Here is a 20,127-nt window from a genome sequence, read left to right on the forward strand (position 1 = left end):
GTTTTTTTCTGCTTCTACTTCTCTGTGTTTCTTTGGCTCTCCAGCTATTAATGTCTGTCTCTGGTATAAAAAGCTTTTTACCTGCTTTCGAATATGGGAGCTTTAGTTGTGAATCTGACTGAAATGGCTGGAATATTATGTCCACTTATCCAAAGGAGGCAATTGAGTATATGTACAGCATCTCAAGGATTTGTTCAGATTCTACTCGGGGATTTTGAAAACAAGGGAGAGCTGAACATGCTAGCAAAATAACCTCAATGATGATTCGTTGTTAAGCTTTTGCCCAGCAAAATATCCATTGCGATAGATTCTCAAGAGGCCAGTTCTGCTCTTACCACTAAAATTGACAAGAATTATTGTATTCCAGGAAAGGCTAGAGAAATAGAGAAAGCTAGTGTAGATTCAGGAGTTTATTTGTTGTAACAATGCTTTTAGATTTTGTTTAAAATCATTTTAAGCTTTTGCATTTTACATTTAACATTTTGCGTCCTTCTGTAAGTCCCAATATTAATTGACATCTGATTTGTATTTTTTTTCCTTCTGCTTAAACTCTTTAGTCCTGTCTACTGTCCAATTTCTAAAGTCATCTTTTGTTTTGATTTGCAATTATCAGGATAACCAGACTAGTCTGTTTCCCACAAGGTTGTTTTTTATAGCTAATTCCAAAATCTTAGGCTAAAAGTCAATATTCCAAATTTATCTGGACTCTTAATCTATTTATATCTTTCTTAGACAAAAACCTATTTAGTTTTTTTGCTCCTTATTTCAAGTTCTATAAGTTCTTAAGCCTGTAATTATTATTTTTTAATTCAAGCTGAACATAAATTCACTCAGTGAAGACTTTTCAAACCTATCCTAAGGTTTCTAACAGGTTTAGAACAGTCAATGTCTGAAAGTAATTAGAAAATGAGTTTTGCAAATTTGTCATCATCTCCTGCATCTCAAACCCATGGAAAAGTGTTACCTGTAGTCTCCTCATGAGGAGCAGCCATTCAAAGCACAAATGAGAGACCTCCTATTCCATCCCTACCAAAGAGGTTCCAAGGGACTGGTCCACTCAGTGGTTCCTTAGTCTTTCCACAGTCATCAGTTCTCCATGCTTGCCCTGGAAGGCTCTATTATTTACCTTTTAAGTGTGACCTGTCATGTTTTAAGAAATCTGAGATTTCAAAATGGAAATGGCAATTTAGAATGAATTGTACATACAATTTCCTTTCGAGACGACTAGGATGGTTATTATGTGGTGGCTTGTATACTAATATACAAGAGACAGAATACAAAACCACAAAAAAGATCCCATCCGATGGGTTACAGGATCACAAAAAGTGTAATAAAAAAAGGATCTTATCCTCTTGTTCTCATATAATATAATCAGTAGGTGTATATTCTCTTAGTTTTTGCAATTGGATGTTTTCAGGCTAGGAAAATAATAACAGTAAAGTGTAATATTGCTCTTTTCAATGTTCAGTTCTTTATGCAATCAATGCATTTGGCATCTATGTTTGAAACATGCCTATGAATTTTACAATGATTCAGTTTTGAAAGACTTCTTTTAAAATGTAAATGTGTATTATAGGCATTGTGAAGACCTGTCTTTCAAATAATTCTAGACATTGGTGTTATAGTATGAAAATATAAACTGAAGCTAATGGAATAATCATAAAAGTATACTCTGGAAGCCTTTCTTTATGTAGGAAAGAGATCGATGATGCCAATGCGGTCAGAATTTAAAGAGAAAGGAATTGATAAGGATAAAATGATTTACTGTCTGCCTGATACTGTATCTGTTTGGAACAGATGTTTAATATCTTTGTAATTTAGTTTACTCATTCTCCACTTTGGAAAGATTTTCCAGTCAAGAACAATTTAGAATTGGTATTCCTGAGCTGTAAAAATTACATTTCCAAGCCTCCTGCAGAGAATTATCCCATTATTTACATTGTAGTATAAAAATATTGAACATTTATATAAAAACACATGATTTATTACTTTTAAAAAATCAGAAGCACCTTCCATGGAGTTCAGAAAAACTTATTCTAGTAAACAATTAAGCTGCTGTTAAGCAAGTTGTTTGCATCTAAAACCCATGGAGATGGTTTAGGGCTGGGTCAAATTGCTCATTATCTTATCAAGTTAATTTAAATATAAAGAAAGGATAGATAACCTTCTTAAGACAAGGTTGTTGCCACTTGCTCTATTTATCCATGTAAAGATTTACAGCTTAACAATTTTGGTGGAAAGCCAGCTATGACTTTAACAAGCAGCCTATGCAGTATAGGTATTCTCTAAAATTCTCCCAAATATCCTTTTAACTATTTTTTAACTGCCTCTGTTGCATGATGGTCTCTTGGGGAATAAATTAAGAAAGACCCACCATGCTTTCTTTCTGTCCTACAAAGGTCAATGGAATAACAACCTGAAAATCAAATGCAATCTCCAAACACCTTTTGGATTTCTCTAAGAGAGAGGGGAGTAGGGAGGGAGGGAGGGAGGGAGGGGAGAGAGAGAGAGAGAGAGAGAGAGAGAGAGAGAGAGAGAGAGAGAGAGAGAGAGAGAGAGAGAGAGAGAGAGAGAGACTGCTGAGTCACTTCAAGAAATCTGTTGCGCAGGATGAGCAAGACATCAGAAATAGCACTCTGAGCCAAGCACATTATTTTGTGTCTGACTATGGCAAAGATATTTTCCCTTCAGTTTCCCCTCTCTTCTTGATTTTCTTACATCACAGTTATTTACTTACGGATGCTTTATTCCAGCTAAAGAAGTTGCCAATTCACCTCTTTTACTTAGATTAAAACTTTATGGCAAGCAATTTCTTTCTTCCGACTGAGAATGACCATGGCAATGGCAGCCTTAGATTGAACTATACACGTGCTAGTTTTGCCTTTTGAACCAATTTATTCAATTCATGCAAAGCAGTTAAAGCACCTGTTTGGCGCTAGTTGGAAGAGCACAAAAATGACAGGAAAATGAGGCATCATTAGTTGCGTTCCGGTTGTTCGGCCTGTGTTTGTGTGCAGACCCTATTCTGGTTCACATTCCTTTTCTTTTTCTTGGCAAAGAATTACTACTGACATCGGCAGTAATGTATCATTTTGGTAATGGCTTGGTCATTTTGTGGCAGGGTGATGTGTGTGTTTCTGGAAAGACACTTATAGCTTGAAGCAGCCCACTGCAAAATGCTAAATAATGTGTTTCTGACATTGTGCTTTGAGTTACATTGGCTTTAACTATTGCACTATGAAATGTTAAAAAAAACTTTTTTTTTTCAATAGCAACCTGAATTAACTGAGGTCACTAAAATAGAAATAATATTTAATTTGCTCTTCTTAAATTAATGCAGTGTGCTATTTTTGCCTGAGTTCCTAAGGAACTCCTGGATATTGCATTAAATTGTCATCAATGGTTTTTTTTTTTTTAACATTCTGTTATTACATTCTAAGCATCATATGCTGGACATCTAACAATAAAATATAGATAAAATTATTAGGGGTGCTTTCATAGGAAGATTTTATAATTCAAGTGTCCCCATCTCATTTATGAAATCCTAGTTGTTTTATTAAACTTGTTGTATTGCCATCTATCAGAGTGCTTTGATGGCTTATTAAAAAAGGTTATGAGTCCTGGTCAATTCTGTTTATAACTCCCCAGCCTTCTTGGAATTTCTTGGAACATGGGCGCAGGCTGTATGAATTTTTCCAGAAAAATTGCAGACTACAGGAACCATTTGCACTTCAATGTGAGATGCAGACAATACAGACTCATCCCCAACAGCCTGCGCCTGTGTTCAACGGTGAAGGGACACAGGGCAGAAAACATCCTGCAGAAAGCACAGCTCCACAGCACAGTCCTTTCCGCAGTTCCAAGAAAGTTCCTTTCTGCACTTATTTGCAGGTGACCTTGAGGACACAGAGAAACCCCCAAGTGGCCTCAAGGACTCTCTAAAAGAATGCAAATGACCAGCTGTCTGCAAAGAATATAAATCCTCCCATTCCTCACCATCCAGTCAGAGCTTGGATGAAGCTTCTTGGATGAGAAGCGAAACATCTTCAAAGAAAAACAAGAAAGCCTAGTTGCCTCTTGAAAAAAGCACCTTTGGGACAACCATGACCTGGATGACTGAGAATCTCCATAGACACTACCTTAAATTTCCCAATATTTCTGGAATAGAGATCTCCATAGAGCGGTTGTATTAAATTAAATGGAATGAAGACAAGATATACATCACCATGACCAGGTTTGATATCTCCTGGCGTAGGAATGGCAGCTGGAGTAGCCTTTGCTACATGGATTCATTCCTGAGTAATGTTGAAGCCTTAGGATGCAGATTCAGGGTTGGATCCTGGAGGGTATCCTCTCTCTAAACTTGAGTCTTCAAAGGTTATGTAATCTCACCTAACATAGGTTAAGTCCTTGTTCCATGATTTAGTTAACTAGGAGCATCTCTGCCCTCTTTGAATTATGCTTCAGTTCTGAGAACTCTTTGCCCACATCTACTCCATGACTATAATTAATCCTGAAGACAGCAGAAAACTCTCCATGTACAGGTTAAGATCATGAGGCTTAAAAGCAAGATGGAATTCTAAAGGAAACCACAGGCCAGCAGCCACTGTGGCAAATAAATCTCTTGTACCATTTTCTGAACTTGTCCTCTTTAAAAAATCAGAAGCAATGTGTAATAGTATAGTGCAGACATGTCAAACACAAGGCCCGGGGGCCGGATGCGGCCCGCGAAGCGGTTTCATGTGGCCCGCGAAGCCATCCTGGAAACAGTGAGAGAACGGCTCCCGCTGCCTTGGCCCTGGCCCAGGCCAGCCGGGAGCCAATGTACAATTTTGTGGTGGCCATCTTGGCATTTTCCCCGATGGACCATGCCTTGGCACTTGCCCCGGTCCCACCCACTTCTGCCAGAGACTCTCAGATCTGTCCCACTCCTTCCCAGGCTCCCATAGGCACTCTTGATGCGAATGATGTAGAACTGATCACGCCCACCCAGTAGGCCACACCCACTCCATCCACGCCCACCCAGTAGGCTGCACCCATTCTGCCCCCCCCCCCCAGGGCAACCACAATGCTGATGGGGCCCTCAGTAAAATTGAGTTTGACATCCCTGGTGTAATGACTTAGTTAGTCCCCTCGAGCATAAAGCACAGAGCTCATTTAGGCCATTCATTCATTCTCGGTCCAACTTCCCTCACTATATCAGTTGAAATTAGGGAAGGGAAGGCACTCGGTAAGTGCCGTGAAATCTCTGAGAAAGGGGGGAATCTAAATGAATATATGTACCCACTGCTTCCTTGAAAGTGAATACCTAAAATAATGTACATTTGAAAAGATGAAAAGGGAATGTGAGAAGATGTTCTAACGTGTGCACCTTATATTGTTATGCTTATTATTTGTGTGAATTGACATTATGCTCTCAGCTGACTGCAAATGCTTTTTTTGCCAATTCTGAATAGTGAGATATTTCTTTTTTTTTTAAAAAAAAAGGTCTGAAATTGAAGGCTAAACAAATATTAAATAATTGTACAACTAGTCATGTCTTTCTACTTTTCAAAAGTGTGTTACTTAGTGATTTCTATTTTACTGAAATGTGAAACAATTTCTGTTCTAACTGTTAATGCCTCAAACTACCCAAACTACCTAAAAATAGAAGAAAAACAAGCCAAATTAAAGCCAACCAAAGAAATCATGAAAACTGACGCTGTACTATATAATCAGAAACAGAAATTCCAAATTATTGATATAACTCTTGCATCTGTTTTTTTAATTGTATTATGTGTAAAACACTAGCCTCTGGATTTTTTTATTTTATACCCAGAGTGATGATTCTAGGTTTCATAATCAGAGTAATTATTTTGGTATGGCACCAGAAATTAGACCAATGAACTCTGATTTTTTTCTAAGACCTTTTGAAATTGATTGAATCTGTCAGAAAGGGAGTTGGCTATGGAAATAATTTAAAAAAAAAGATGGACTATTTATGTAGTGAGAAGAGAATTATTCGTGAACAGTTTTTATAGGACTGTTGTACGAGATGTGCAAAATTGACCCAAGAAGACATCATTTTAAATTCATGATTTGAATGAGGGGAATGTCCAGTTATAGAAGGATTTGCTATTAGCACAGTTTTGGTTTTGGCGTATGAGCATCTTATTATCTCATTTTAACAGTCATATATATTTCTTCCTGATTTTATCTCAACATAGTGCCTAATTATTCTAGGTTGTCATATATGTCTTACCACAGTTAAGAATTTGCTTTATAACATTTAAGATTCCAACTTGTTTGGTTTTAGAATACTAATCTGTATGTTCTTTAAAATGTCACATGCATGTTTGTGTTCATCAGTGGTATTTTTGTTTCTTTTATTTTTTGCTTACCAGCATATCCCCTTTTGGCCATCTAAATCCATTTCAGGGATAATAAGGAATTGCATATGCAAAAAGCCTTGAAAAACTGAGATAATTTGTAATGTGATTCTCTAATCAGCAGATATTATCAGTGCTAATATAACAAAGATGTTTCCTGTAAGGTTTCTAAATAATTTAGAAATTATTGTGTTGTTTTATCATTGGTTTTACCAAAAATAATGCCATTACAGTGTATAAATGCTGATACAGATTGCATACGCAGCTAGGACATATATGTATGTATTTTTCCCCCTCTATTGCCTATTAATTATTTGGCAGAATAGGTAGATATCATGCTATTTGCATTAACAATTATATTTTTAAAGTCATTTGAAATTACCATAAGTTGCAAATAGGGTACTGTGGTGGTTCTTTTCTGTCTGTTACATTCCTTGGGAAAGCCAGATTTATTCAGCCTTGTTTTCTTCATAGTTATAGAGCCCCATGCATTTGTCAGATAGGACTTGATACTTTTAAAAATGGGAGACAATATTAAAAATGGAAAAGTTTCGACCGAAAGTTAGACTAGCCTCTTGGGAACATTTAGATGGCTTCGGCTGATCTTGGAAAGTTAAGCAGGGTCTATACTGGTAAATACTTGGATGGGAGACCATATAGTTTGCATTTTATATAATTGGACAGTTACTGCATAGACAGAAAATAATGCCCTTGAACTTTGCTGTAACACATCCCAGCATGCTTAGAGCCAGGTTAAATTTCTAATATGAGTAGTGGAGGAGAAGCTTCAAACTGTGTTTAAAACAGACTTCCAAAACTTCATGTCATTCAGCATGTGTTGGACTAAAGTTACATCTGAATGTTCCTGGTGGAAGTTGCTATAAAGCAACAACATAGTTGGTGAAAGTGAAAAAAAAAAAAAGTCTTTGTTCCAGCATTTTATTCCAGGCATGACAATTCTCAGAACTGCCACCCAGAATGGCTTCATTCATTTGAATATTTATGCTCTTGATGGAAACTGGGAAGTGTAATCATTTTATGGAAATGCCAGCCTGCAGGTAAATAGCTAGTACAGCAGAGGTCACCAACCTTTCTCAGCATTTTATGCCCACGTGATACTCGCTAGCCCTCCCCCATTCTTGCATGGTGCGGCGCCCTGTTTTCACATCCTATGCCATGTCGTCCCATTTCTGCACCCCGCGGCACAATGGCATCCCATTTTCATGGCCCGAGGCGTGGCGGTGGCCCATTTTCACACTCTGAGGCATGGCAACAGCCTGTTTTTGCACCCCACAGGGCGGTGTCCCATTTTCACACTCTGCGGCTGCGGTGCTAGCACGAGTGGGGAGGTGCACGCACACATGCGCATACTGGCCAGCCTGTCCCAAGGCCCAGTGGCCAGTAGGCCACAGCCCACAGGTGGGGACCCCTGTAGTACAGTATAGAAACATACACTCCAGGTCCATGAAAATTTCTATGTGTGGATTTAGTTGCTCCTTATTAAAACTTACAATGTAATGGGAATGAGGCTTATATTTCATATGTTTCTGGGTTTTGTCAAGTGCTAAGTTTCTCCTATGTAAGAGTGAAAGGGTGCCTTCTATCTTCCTCATCCTTCAGGTACCATCAGAAAAAATCCTCCGAGCTGGAAAGGTATTACGGAATACTATCCTCTCCCGTGCTCCTCACATGATAAGAGACCGGAAATACCACCTGAAGACCTACAGGTATCATGAGGGAAATATGATATTCTTGTTTTGCTTGAGTATCATCTTGTGATTTTTAATAATAATTTGGGGTCATTTCAAGTTTCCAAATATTGGAATTGTTGACAGTATTGTAGATCTCAGGCACGTTTTAGCCATTTGAAACCTGTGGCTTAACAGCACATTGAATTCTGGACTACTTGAAGATTTAGTGCTACAAACATCATTCAGGCAACTTGAGTCAAAGAAGACTGTGGTTGTCTAAAATGCCGCCTGTGTCTACTTTCCTTAAACCGAGCAGACTATTTTTAAATTGGGCTTTTCTCTTCAAACTTAGCCTCAAACTACAATCCTAATTAGCCAGAATTGCTAATGGCTGGGGACAATAAGATCTAATGTCTAACAATATATGGAAGGACACCAGTTCCCCAGTTGTTATTGAGAGTCATTTTAACTTTGTGGGCTTACTTCTGAATAGACATAATGTAGAATTGCATTGTCAGTATTTTGTATATATTTCCATATAGACCGCAATGTAAAATACGTGTATTGTACATATTAAACATGCAACAGGCAATATTTTTACTGTCTGTTATGTAGTTGAGCAACAATGCATATTTAACATCATTCTTTTATGGATCCTCCTGGTGGCAGCAGTGCCTTGCTAAAACAAGTTTATTTTTGGCAGAATAAGAATTAAACATAGATTTCTATCCTTTCTTCTACTAAGACTAGTGACTTCCTCAGAGCACTGAAAAACTGAATTAAATATTATTTGAGTTCCTTTTTCTATTTTGGAGAGTAAATATATTTTAGGAGTTATTAATTGTCAGAGTTTTTTTTAAAAAAATTAGAATCAAGGTAAACAATCTGGATTTTGTTTAACCAACATTTAATTCAACATGTGAACTATCATCAGAATAGCAGCCTGGAAATGACTGGTCCTCAAGCATTGTATATTGTATGCCTGCACTTTGTTTATAAGCTCATGCAATATATCAGTCACATTCTCTCTCTAAAATATTGTCCAAATTTAAAAATAATCACCTTTATTTCCCAATTAATGGCTGTAACAGAGCTGCTGGACGAATGTCTTTCAATGTTCCTCCAGGAGGTTACAGATAATTCTTTATTTACAATTATTTGTTTAGTAACTGTTCAAAGTTACGATAGTACTGGAAAAAAAAAAAGACTGGTTCTCACAGGGTTCCCGCAGTCATGTGCTCACGATTTGCAATCTTACCCGGGAGGGTTTCAACAAATAAAGCCAAAGGAAGAAGCCAGACTTGCTTAACGAGGACGTGATTTCCTTAACAGCCACGGCAAAAATGATCATTAAATCAGGCAAGGCCACGTGATGGTTCACTTAACAGTTGCATTGATTAGTCATGGAAGTTCCAATCCCAATTTGGTCAGAAGTCAAGGGCCACCTGTAGCAAAGCTGGTAGAAAGCATTCAGCCTTATTTTAATTCTTGGAGGTATGTTTTCATAAACTGAAGTACAGGCTTCAGCTGCCATGTCATTTCAGCAATGTCAACATATTCCTATTTTCTCTCTCTCTCTCTCTCTCTCTCTCTCTCTCTCTCTCTCTCTCTCTCTCTCTCTCTCTCTCTCTCTCTCTCTCACTGAAATGGTAGATTGCCTGTGATGAGGCTATTGTCTGAGAAACATGATGATTATATTTGCATTGTTAAATAAGCTTGCTGTCCCTATACATAGCAATGAATCATGATCCTTTTGAAACTGTGTCAGGTTTGGTTTCTTGGGACAAGAGAAGTTTATAAATAGAAAACGTGTCATTCCTTAAAAGCTATATTAACCAGATTTTTGTGAAAAGAGGCCCTAGAATATTAACAAGATATTATAATATATCTGTATCATATGTCATGGTTGTCATTTATGTTTTAAATGAAAACTTTACTGCCCAACCAAGACCAAGTGAAGTTCCCATCACCCAAGTTATTAATGTATCTCCTTAAATGTCTCAACAACTTTTAAAACTTTTAAGTTACAATAAAAATAAATGTATTTTTTTTCTTGGACAAATCCACTCACTGGTATCCAGGGAATGTAGGTGGTAGTGGTCAACTGGATACTCTAACAAACATCATTCCATCATTCTTTCATAAAAATGAGAGGCAAATTAGTTTCTAGAATCTTCATATATCTATTGTCTATGCACTTATCTGCATGTATTTATGTATATTTGTTCAATAGTTTGAAAGACAGTCTCCTCCTCAGACTGCTGTGGGTAACTGCATGGAAGATTAATGTTTAAACTTTGTAGCAAACAGGTTCAGAAATCTAAATACATTTTGTTTATTAAGATGCAAAATCTGCATAGCAGAAGAAACCCTATCAGGGTTTAATAGGATAAGACTGTGGTATGTGTTGCAAACTATATGAACTGTTCAACAAACCCTGCAAAGGCAGCATTTCAGCAAAACAGCACCAAGCCTTTTCCCAGATAGGAAATAAATCACAGTCTTATTCTGTTAAACAGGGCTATGTGAAACACTTACTAGGAGCTAGGAAGAAAAACTGAGTGGCAGGTAGTCACTCTGCTGGGAAAATAGAAATCTGTAAGTATAGGATGAACTCAATTCATACATGTAATCCCCAATTGATGACCGTAATACATTCTGATGGTTATAAAATGGATTATCATGTGACCAACCCAATTGTATTACTTTTTGCAGCGGTTTTTAAGTGAACACAATGGTCATAAAGCAAACCCATTGTTCACTATGGGTTGTTTTTGCCAAAAACAAAAAGTAAACTCTGGGTTTTGGCAAAAAATGTCATAATAGCATTAGCAATAGCACTTAGACTTATATACCACTTCACAGTGCACTCTCTGAGTGGTTTACAACATCAGCATATTGCCCCCAACAATCTAGGTCCTCATTTTACTGACCACGGAAGGATGGAAGGCTGAGTCAACCTTGAGCTGGTGAGAATCGAACTGCTGAACTGCTGGCAGCCGGCAGTCAACAGAAGTAGCCTGCAGTACTGCCTTCTAACCACTGCGCTACGACAGCTCATAAATTGCAATCATGTAGCAAGGGGATGCTGCAAACAGCCATAAATGTGGGCTGGTTGCTGAGTGCCCCAAATGCGGTCACGTGACCATGGAGGGGGCAGCTGTCAGAAGTTTTTGGGGGGGGGCTCTGTCATAACTTTTGAACATTCATTAAGTTGGGGACTATCTGTAGTAGGTTTCATCCATTTCTGCCTGGCACTCTTGAAAGAAAGTCAGTCTATAAAATCTATCAATAACAGCAGCAACAACAACAAAGTTAACTAAATATTTTGTGCCTGAAACTATTGATATTGTTCCCATCTTTTAGACAATGCTGTGTAGGAACAGAACTGGTAGACTGGATAATGCAGCAGAGTTCCTGCGTTCATTTACGGACCCAGGCTGTGGGCATGTGGCAAGTATTGCTGGAGGAAGGTGTTCTCAATCATGGTAAGAGGAACTTAGAAATGGGAAATCCAGAACGTACGTTCCTTAGTACAGTAATTCTAAAAGGAGGCAACGGAAATCTATTGAAGTTCATAAGCTATACTTTTAAATTATGATGCTTGAGAGATATAATTATTTCAGTGTACAGAGATGCAGTTTGTTCCTAGGGGAATCACTGTCAGTAGAGGGCAAGCACGTTAAAGGTGGGACCAATAGTGAGATCTAAGATGTTTCCTTCTCTAAATCAGTGTTTCCCAAACTTGACAATTTTAAGGCATGTGGACTTCAACTCCCAGAATTCCACAGCCAGCGTTGCTGGCTGTGGAATTCTGGGAGTTGAAGTCCACATGCCTTAAAATTGTCAAGTTTGGGAAACACTGCTCTAAATGGACCCTAAGATGGAATGTCTTTTTATTCCTCCTAGCAGGGCCTCCTCCCCTTCACCTGGTGGTTCCACCACAGAGCCACGTCTACCTCAGATCAAATTCTCAGAGAGCCTTCAGACACCCAAACTGGGTTTTTAAAAAGTACTGAACAGTGCCAGATTGCCAAAAATGGCTCTTCTAAAACTTCTGCGAAGAAGCCACACACTTGTTTATAAATCCTATTCGAAACGTGAAAACTTTTTTGTAGAAATTTGGTTGGTGTGGATATTGAATTTAAAATTAAGATTAAACTAAAAAATCATTCTTTCATCCAAATAGCACGTCAGCAATCTAGTGATTTACCGAAAAATATTGCACTAGAAGAGAGATACTTAAAGCTCACATAGTGGAGATGTGGTGGAGTCAGTTACAAGGAAGAGTCATAGATATTTCATGACGGATGTATCCAACACAAAGTAGTGAGCATGTTGTCTGTTAATGTATTGAATCACCAGGTCTGACATTCTCGTCTGGCACAGGCAAGCCATGTTTGGCAGAGATCTGTGAGAAGTCCAGCCGTCTTCTGGCAACTGGCTGGACTTCCATAAACAGCCCTGCCTTTGCCTGCTGAGAACGGCAGTTCTGTATGATTCTGTGTTGATGAGATATAAAGCCTTCTACCATCAATTTTTTATATCCTCTGGCTGCTTTCAGTGGACCAAGAGCAATACTTCCAGGATAAATATTTATTTTATCGATTTTTGGATGATGAGCATGAAGATGCCCCGGTGATGCCAACTGAGGAAGAAAAGAAGGAATGTGATGAAGAGTTACAAGATACCATCCTCCTACTTGCTCAGATTGGACCCGATGCTCATATGAGGATGATTCTTAGGAAGCCGTAAGATGGTTAATAAATTATTGTTTTTGAGACCCTGATTTAAATCTTTCACCTGAATATATACTTGGCAGGGCATGTGCAGTTTCGGTATTTAGCTATAGGAACCAGTGCACAAAAATCTAATTGAAATGATAACTCAGATATGCTTTTTTTTTTTGATAGAATAAAGCAAAAGACCTAAACTGCATCAGGTATTTTGATGGGCTTGATTACCAAGAACCTATAATTATGCTCTACCTCTTAACATGCCCTATAGTCAAGAGATGAAAATTTCTGCTATTCAAAGCATTCTCTGGATGAAAAAATATTTTTTAGGCAGAAAGAGTCTAGGCTAATCTTCATTGTATATTAACTTTCCAGGTGCAAAAGGTTTTCCACCAAGTTAGCACTGATTTTCAGTCTGTGGAATAGTCCAGATACTTATCCCACTTATCATGATCCTATTATTAAAGTTCACAGGAAGTGTAGGATATTGGCTCTGGGTTGATTTGAAAAATATCCTCTACTTGTAAATTACCACAGCTGCTGCCTTTGACTTGCAATTCTTCAAGAGGTTGCAAAATTCATGTAATTATCAAGAAAGAAATAATGTATTTTTTTATTTTTTAAAAATGCTGAAAAGATTATTTTGAGCATTTGAGTGTATAATGGCACTACTGCTTTAAAAGGTGCTTTCTATTGTTTCGAATTTGAAACTCACTTGCAAAATGTGTCACTTGTTTTGACAAAGAATTTTAAAAATTCTTTATTTATTTCATTGCAACATTTTAACTGTCAAATGATGAAAGAATGTCTGTGGTGTTAAAAAAAACAGAATAAAACAGCAAGGAGAAAATTGGCAGACTCTCGTTGCTATTGGTAGGGGTGCCCCCTCCTTTTTATAAAAAAAATACATTGCTCTAAATATAAAATTAGCTTTTTTTAAAAAAAAAGTGCTACAAACAAAGCTGCCTGGTTCTAATGATGTATGTATTAAGAAATATAAATCTGTTACATGCATTGAAAAACTATTTGAAATATGTGACTTCTATTTTTAAAAATTATTGTGTGATTCAAAAGTGACAACCAACATTGATTTTTTAATTTTTTTAATATGTATCTGATTTAGCTGTTTAGCAAAAATGTTGGTTCACTAGAACATGTTAGGAATATAAATCAAATAAGGCATTTATTGGAAAGCGTTATTAGGCGGTTGTTGTATGATGGTGGCTTCTACCTTGCTTGCTACCCATTTGATTTTCTAAGAGCCAAGCTAGAATGTAACAGTATCTGTAGCAGTTTGTTTGTTCTTAAATTGCGAATAGTCATTCTCTAGCAATGGCATTCATGCCAAACCACATTATGCCAAAATAACAACATGTGCATGGTGATGTCATCACACAGATCTTGCCATTTCCTACTTACATCCCAATGCCCGATAACAGATACATAATTCATGGCTTTTGCATGATGATATCTTGACATCATGTCTTCACCTCCCCTCCTCATTGGCACACGCTTACGTGGGCGTTATGGATCTGATTCAGATTTATTTTGGTGGAGGGAGTGTCCATTGTATGAATGACAAGATGGCTACCTCAAGAGAACTGTGTGAAGGGATAGAGGACAGGCAACAAGTAGATTTTAGAGAGCAGACCTACTTTCTCCTAACCTTATCCCCTGTGATTCATAAATAAATAAATAAATATCTGCCAAGCAGCATATGAAGGAAGGAGCTTTTTAGATTCTGTCACCCCAAAAAGCTGCTCAGCACAGAGGATTCTGTTCTGAAACACAGCGTCACCATATTTGTAAGCTGTGTCTGGTGTGAAGCTTGATTGTGAATGGGCGTGTTACATCCTTTGAGTCAACCTGATTCCTAGTGACTACATATCCAGGTCTGTGCTGTTTCTTGGCATCATTTTTTCAGAAATGATTTGGCCATGGCCTTCTTCCTAAGATTGTCAGGGGCAGGCAACCAGGTACACACGTGTAGAGTTCAAGCTAAGTACTTTATTATATTCTGCTTATAATACAGGAATCTCTCCAGGACAGCTAGCCTTTCCTTGGGAAAGATAGATAAGGGTTCCATGGAGCTTGGGGTGAGGCGATCAGTCCTGGATCTCTTGTAGCTGCACAACAATTCAAGGCTAATTCCCTGCTTGGTTCCTCCTTTCTGCCTGGCTGGGCATTTAGCAGATGAATGTCTCCTGCAATTTTTGCTCTCTTCCATGACGACCTTTGTTATCGTGGCTTTGTTATCATTGTTATCAGTTCCCCAGAAAAGGTTTGTCCCTGCCTTCTCAGATTTTTTTTTTTTTTAAATTTCTACTTTAGCATACAATCTTGGCATTCTTTGGAGATTTTTTTCTATCTTAGCAGGTTGCTGGACCTGGATGATCTTATTTGGATGTGGAAGTGAAGGAGGATTGGGTCTGGTTCAAATTAATTTTTTCTAGTTTTTTTTCCTCTAGAAAAGTCATTCTTTTCCTATGTCCATAGGATGAATGGACTCCTGCATCTCTTTCAAAACTGGAAGATGTTAGACTACTTTAATAGTGAACACTAGCTTAAAGAAGCTGTGTAAACAACAACTTCAGTGATAATGGGAACTAATCTTTCTTGGCTAACTCAGGTCTGATAGATGCTCAGTCTGCTACTACCAGTGTCACAAAAATAATGTTTTACGTATTGTTAGGGTTGTTACCCAATCAGATGAAGTATAATTGATCAGTTACATCCATTGAAATAAATTAATGAATTTCAAATACATTCAATTTAATTAAAAATAATTAAATAGATATCATAAAAATGTCTATAGAAACGGGGGGGTGGGAAATGGTAACACTTTAACTTGTTATTTTACTATTTTCTGGACATTAAAGATACAAATAGATAAATACTAACTGGGAATCCATTTAGTTTTTCTGCAACTAGAATTGCTTCCATGAACTCCTGGAATTTACTTTGAAAAATTAGGGAACTCTCAGATCCAGTTAGAACAGCGGTTCTCAACCTGTGGGTCGCGACCCCATTTGGGGTCGAACGACCATTTTACGGGGGTCGCCAAACAAAGCGATCCGCCATTTTTTTCTTCAGCTGGCGGCACCGTGCATGCGCACTGCGCATGGGGGCGCCACCGCGCATGTGCGCCACACATGGGGGCGCCACCACGCATGCGCACCGTGTGCAGGGGCACCGCTGCGCATGCGTGCCGCGCAGGGGTGGCGCATCCTTATGACCAGGGTCGCCGTATACAAAGGTTGAGAACCACTGAGTTAGAAGGATAGGAAACTGCAGGGAAAACAAAGGAGGGAAAGCACATGTTCTACTGTTTGTATCTGTTTCTACTGTTTATCAGATGACCCTGTATCAGTCCTCATAGTAAATGAAGCAGCATCGGCATGAGACAGCACTAGAAATCAGCTAGAAATTTGCAGACTAAATGTTTTTATTTATCAAATTCCTAGGCAGCCCAGCTGCAAAATGACTCTGTGCAGCTTTACAAAGTTAAAAGGAACAGTCATCTGAGGGAACAACATTCAACATGCTTGGGCCCAATTAAAAGGGGGTAATCTGAAACATCCTATCCCAGGGGTCTTCAAAGCATGCCTGGCTGAGGAATTCTGAAAGTTGAAGTCCACAAGTCATAAAAGGGCTAAGTTTGAAGACCCCTGTCCTATCCCAAGGCCTAGGGCAGTGCTTCTCAATTATTTTCTGTCATGCCCCCCTAGGAAGAAGAAAACATTTCGCGCCCCCCGCGCGACTGTAAAAAATTTTTTCTGTACAGAGGACCGATTTCCGGGTCTAAAAGTCACACGGGCAGGTTTGGCCAATCAGGATAGAGCATCATGTCTATCCAATCGGGTCCTTTGCATGTGTCACGTGCGTTGGCGGTCATGTTGTCCTCTGCGTCGGGCTGCCGCTTGCGAGTGAGTCGGATGATGCGATCTAGAAATCCAATATGACAGTATTTGCCGAGGTCAAACGAGCCCCCCTTTACGGAGCCTCGCGCCCCCCCCAGGGGGCGTGCCCCACTATTTGAGAAGCACTGGCCTAGGGAAAAACAAGGTTTTTTAAAGTTGTTTGAAGCTGGGCATCTGGAGACCTACAGCACTGGGGGTAGAGAGGTGGGGAGGCTGTTCCAAAGGGATAGGGCAGCGACAGAGACCTCCTGGGTCTCTGTTAATTGACAAGGCCCAAAGCAAGCTCCCCCTGTTGGTACTACAGTAGATTGCAGAATATTGTGGATGGTAGCTCTTTGAGTTGAGATCCTTTATGTAATTTCATGGACCAACAATGTGCTTGAAAATCAGACCATTTGTGATGTCACATAATGGGTGTGTATTTATCTTTTATAATAGACCTGGTCAGAGGACTGTGGATGATCTTGAAATTATTTATGAAGAAATTTTGCACATTAAAGCTTTATCTCATCTTTCAACAACAGTGAGTTCTTAAAATATTTTATTAACTTAAGGCAAACAGACAGACTGGCAGTCAGTCTAAGGCTGATTAGTGCCTAGCTATTTATAAAAACAGGCTGCGTACAGTAACACCCCAATCTCTCCTCTACCTTCTGCTTCTGTAAGATAGCTATAAAAGTGTAAACTCCATACAGATGAATAGAGATGACAATTTGGAAAGAGTTATTGTTTGTTATATCGAAATCTTGGGGGGGGGAGGGAATGATAACCATTAGAACTGGTTATCGGTTCCAGGTTGTTGAAGGCTCTTCTTTCAGATGTATTTGTTAAGATTGCTACTTAGACTCAACAGTTCTGAGGAGGGAACTTTCCTCCCTAAAACAAAATACATACATGTTTGTCCTGTTCTGCCCAGTATTATCAGCCAATACATGCAGATGTTCCATGGCTGTTTTGGACAGGGAAGAAACAATGAATAGGCTCAATCTATCCACTGCTCTTTCTCACATGTTAGAGGTGATAGAACACAGACGTTCATGATACTCATTGAATATGAGTATTTCGTGTCCTTATATTATTCATTTATACAAGTGATTATGTCTGCTGTTCAAATATATGATGGTACCAATGCTTTATCATAGATTACTACCATCAAACATTAGTCAATCTGGGATTTTTTTCAGATTCTTGTGCATTCTCTTTCAGTCCACAATAAATATAGCGAAGAGTCAAGAGTCCTGTTGGTGGCAGATAGACTCCAGTCTGACTTGTGGGAAACATTAGACAAGATATCAGGAATGCAAAGAATGTAAAATATACAGCTTTCTTCAGGAAGAGTGAGAAATGATAGCTCAAGATTTGTCTTCTTAGGAGGCAGCATTATAAAAGAACATGAATTATTTGAAATATAACTGGATATAGATTTTGTTCTCTCTCTCCCCCCCCCACCTGCTCAAAGCTTGTCAAATGTGTGATATAGCTGCCATAGTTTCTAAATAATAAAGAAAGATTGTCTAGCACAGTGGTTCTCACCCTGTGGGTCGGGACCCCATTTGGGGTCGAACGACCATTTCACGGGGGTCGCCAAACAACACAGTCTGCCATTTTTTTCCCCTTTTCCTTAGCTGTGCTACTCCCTTTTATTCTATTGGCTTTTGAAAGCCAATAGAATAGACTCTCTTGAATAGAATCTAATTCTATTGGCTTTCAAAAACCAATAGGAATTGTCCAGGCTGTCTCTGCCCTGCTGAACCCGCCAAAAGTCTCATTCTGCAAACGGTGCTGCACGAGTTGAGTAGTCCTCGACTTACGACCGGTTGAGTAGTCCTCGACTTACGACCGGTTGGGGGGGAGTTGCGGCATTAAAAAGGTCTAGCATGTGAATAAGGTGGCACATATTATGGATTACATGAATGAATGTATTTCCTTCTCATGGAATTCTAGCCTTGTCTGTGGGAGGAGCTTTACATCATGAATTTATGTCTTGAGGACTCTTAAGATTTTTGCTAATTTCAGGAGACATGAGATTTTTTGCCTATCACCTTTCGAAATATTTTGGTGCTTCTTACCTTTCTTTCCTCTCTTCCCACCCCCTTCCCCATGCGGTTCAAGAATGTCAAAATTTATATGTAATGCTTATGTGTATTTCTTCAAGGTAAAACGAGAGCTAGCAGGTGTTCTGGTGTTTGAATCACATCCCAAAGCAGGGACAGTTTGTAAGTAAATCTTTCTTATGGTTGTTTTAGACTTATCTGCAATTGAGCAAATTACATTTTCTGTGTAAGAACATAAATGCACAAAATGTACTGGGCTGTTTCTATTAGGAGGAAATTGGAGAATCTGAAGCTTGGATTTTAGTCTGGGCAATGATTAGCCCTAAGGGGATTGAAGTATAACATCTAATTTTCTTAACTTTATGCATTTTGTAATTCTACTTATTTGGCAGTAAGCTGCAATGACCTCTCAAATAAATTTGATGGATAATTGAGTGAAATAAATTTGTTTAAGGTTACACTTACAGCAGAATATAGTTGTGGAATCTGGAGATAGTTGAATTGATTATCCTGTGAAACTGAGCTTGATTGGTGTTGATGACAATGATGATGATGTCAGAATATGGCAGAAGAGATGCTTTGTGCTGCCTAATAGAACGTGCACCACATACAAAGCCATCAAGGCAAAAATAGAAAACACAACAGAACCATTTTGGCTAAAGAATGCTAAATGAGAATGAGACTGTTGACCATATACTAAAATCCCACAGACAGATTATCATAGAAAGGCATGATCAAAGATATTTTTTCAATTTATGTTGTCATATTTAAGAACTGCCCATCTTCATCCCATATTACATTGGGATGGATGAAAAAGTACAGGTTCATTGTAAAAAAAAAAGAATTAGTGGCAATACAAAATCACAGATAAAATCGTTGAAAAATGACAAAGCAAAACTTTAATGGGATTCTGAAATTCTGACTGCTCAATGCCCACCAGACATTACCGCCATTGGAAAGAATCATGTTTGGTTTATTGTTGCAGCCATTCCAAGAGATAGTAATGTAGAAGACAAATTGGAAAAGATTGCAAAATACTGCGATTTACAAATAGAGACTGCAAATATCTGGAAGAAGAAGTCAAAGGGGTACCAATTGTTAATTTGAGCCTTAAGTGCCATTGCACAAGGACTTAGAACTCAGATTGCCTAAATTTGGAACACATCCGTTCAGCTACAAACAACAGCACTGCTGGGCCCATCATGCATAATTAGGCATTCAGATTTCCAAGGCCTTGGGTAAGGCGTGAATCATGAAGAAGAAAAGCAGCCAACATTAGCTCTGACAACTGTTAATGGAAAAGAATAATAATTCTTATAAGACAAAAAAAGCTAATTGCTATAGTTATAAGGTTGCTA

The 20,127-nt window shown here is 38.5% G+C and overlaps 1 protein-coding gene across 3 annotated transcripts in view; it reads left to right on the forward strand.

Moving 5' to 3' along the window:
- The window catches only part of RAPGEF4 (Rap guanine nucleotide exchange factor 4), a 169,010-nt gene that overhangs the window by 107,591 nt on the left and 41,292 nt on the right, over nt 1-20,127 (forward strand). For all 3 annotated transcript variants that reach the window (XM_039361807.1, XM_039361809.1, XM_039361810.1), the window contains 5 exons: nt 7,989-8,095; nt 11,426-11,547; nt 12,624-12,810; nt 17,154-17,238; nt 18,871-18,931. In XM_039361807.1, the coding sequence (XP_039217741.1) occupies nt 7,989-8,095; nt 11,426-11,547; nt 12,624-12,810; nt 17,154-17,238; nt 18,871-18,931 (562 nt within the window). The remainder of the gene's footprint in view (nt 1-7,988; nt 8,096-11,425; nt 11,548-12,623; nt 12,811-17,153; nt 17,239-18,870; nt 18,932-20,127) is intronic.

The sequence above is a fragment of the Crotalus tigris genome, unplaced genomic scaffold (assembly GCF_016545835.1).
Source record: "Crotalus tigris isolate CLP2741 ecotype Arizona unplaced genomic scaffold, ASM1654583v1 scf7180000019363.1367679, whole genome shotgun sequence".
In the NCBI taxonomy this organism is placed as follows: domain Eukaryota; kingdom Metazoa; phylum Chordata; class Lepidosauria; order Squamata; family Viperidae; genus Crotalus; species Crotalus tigris.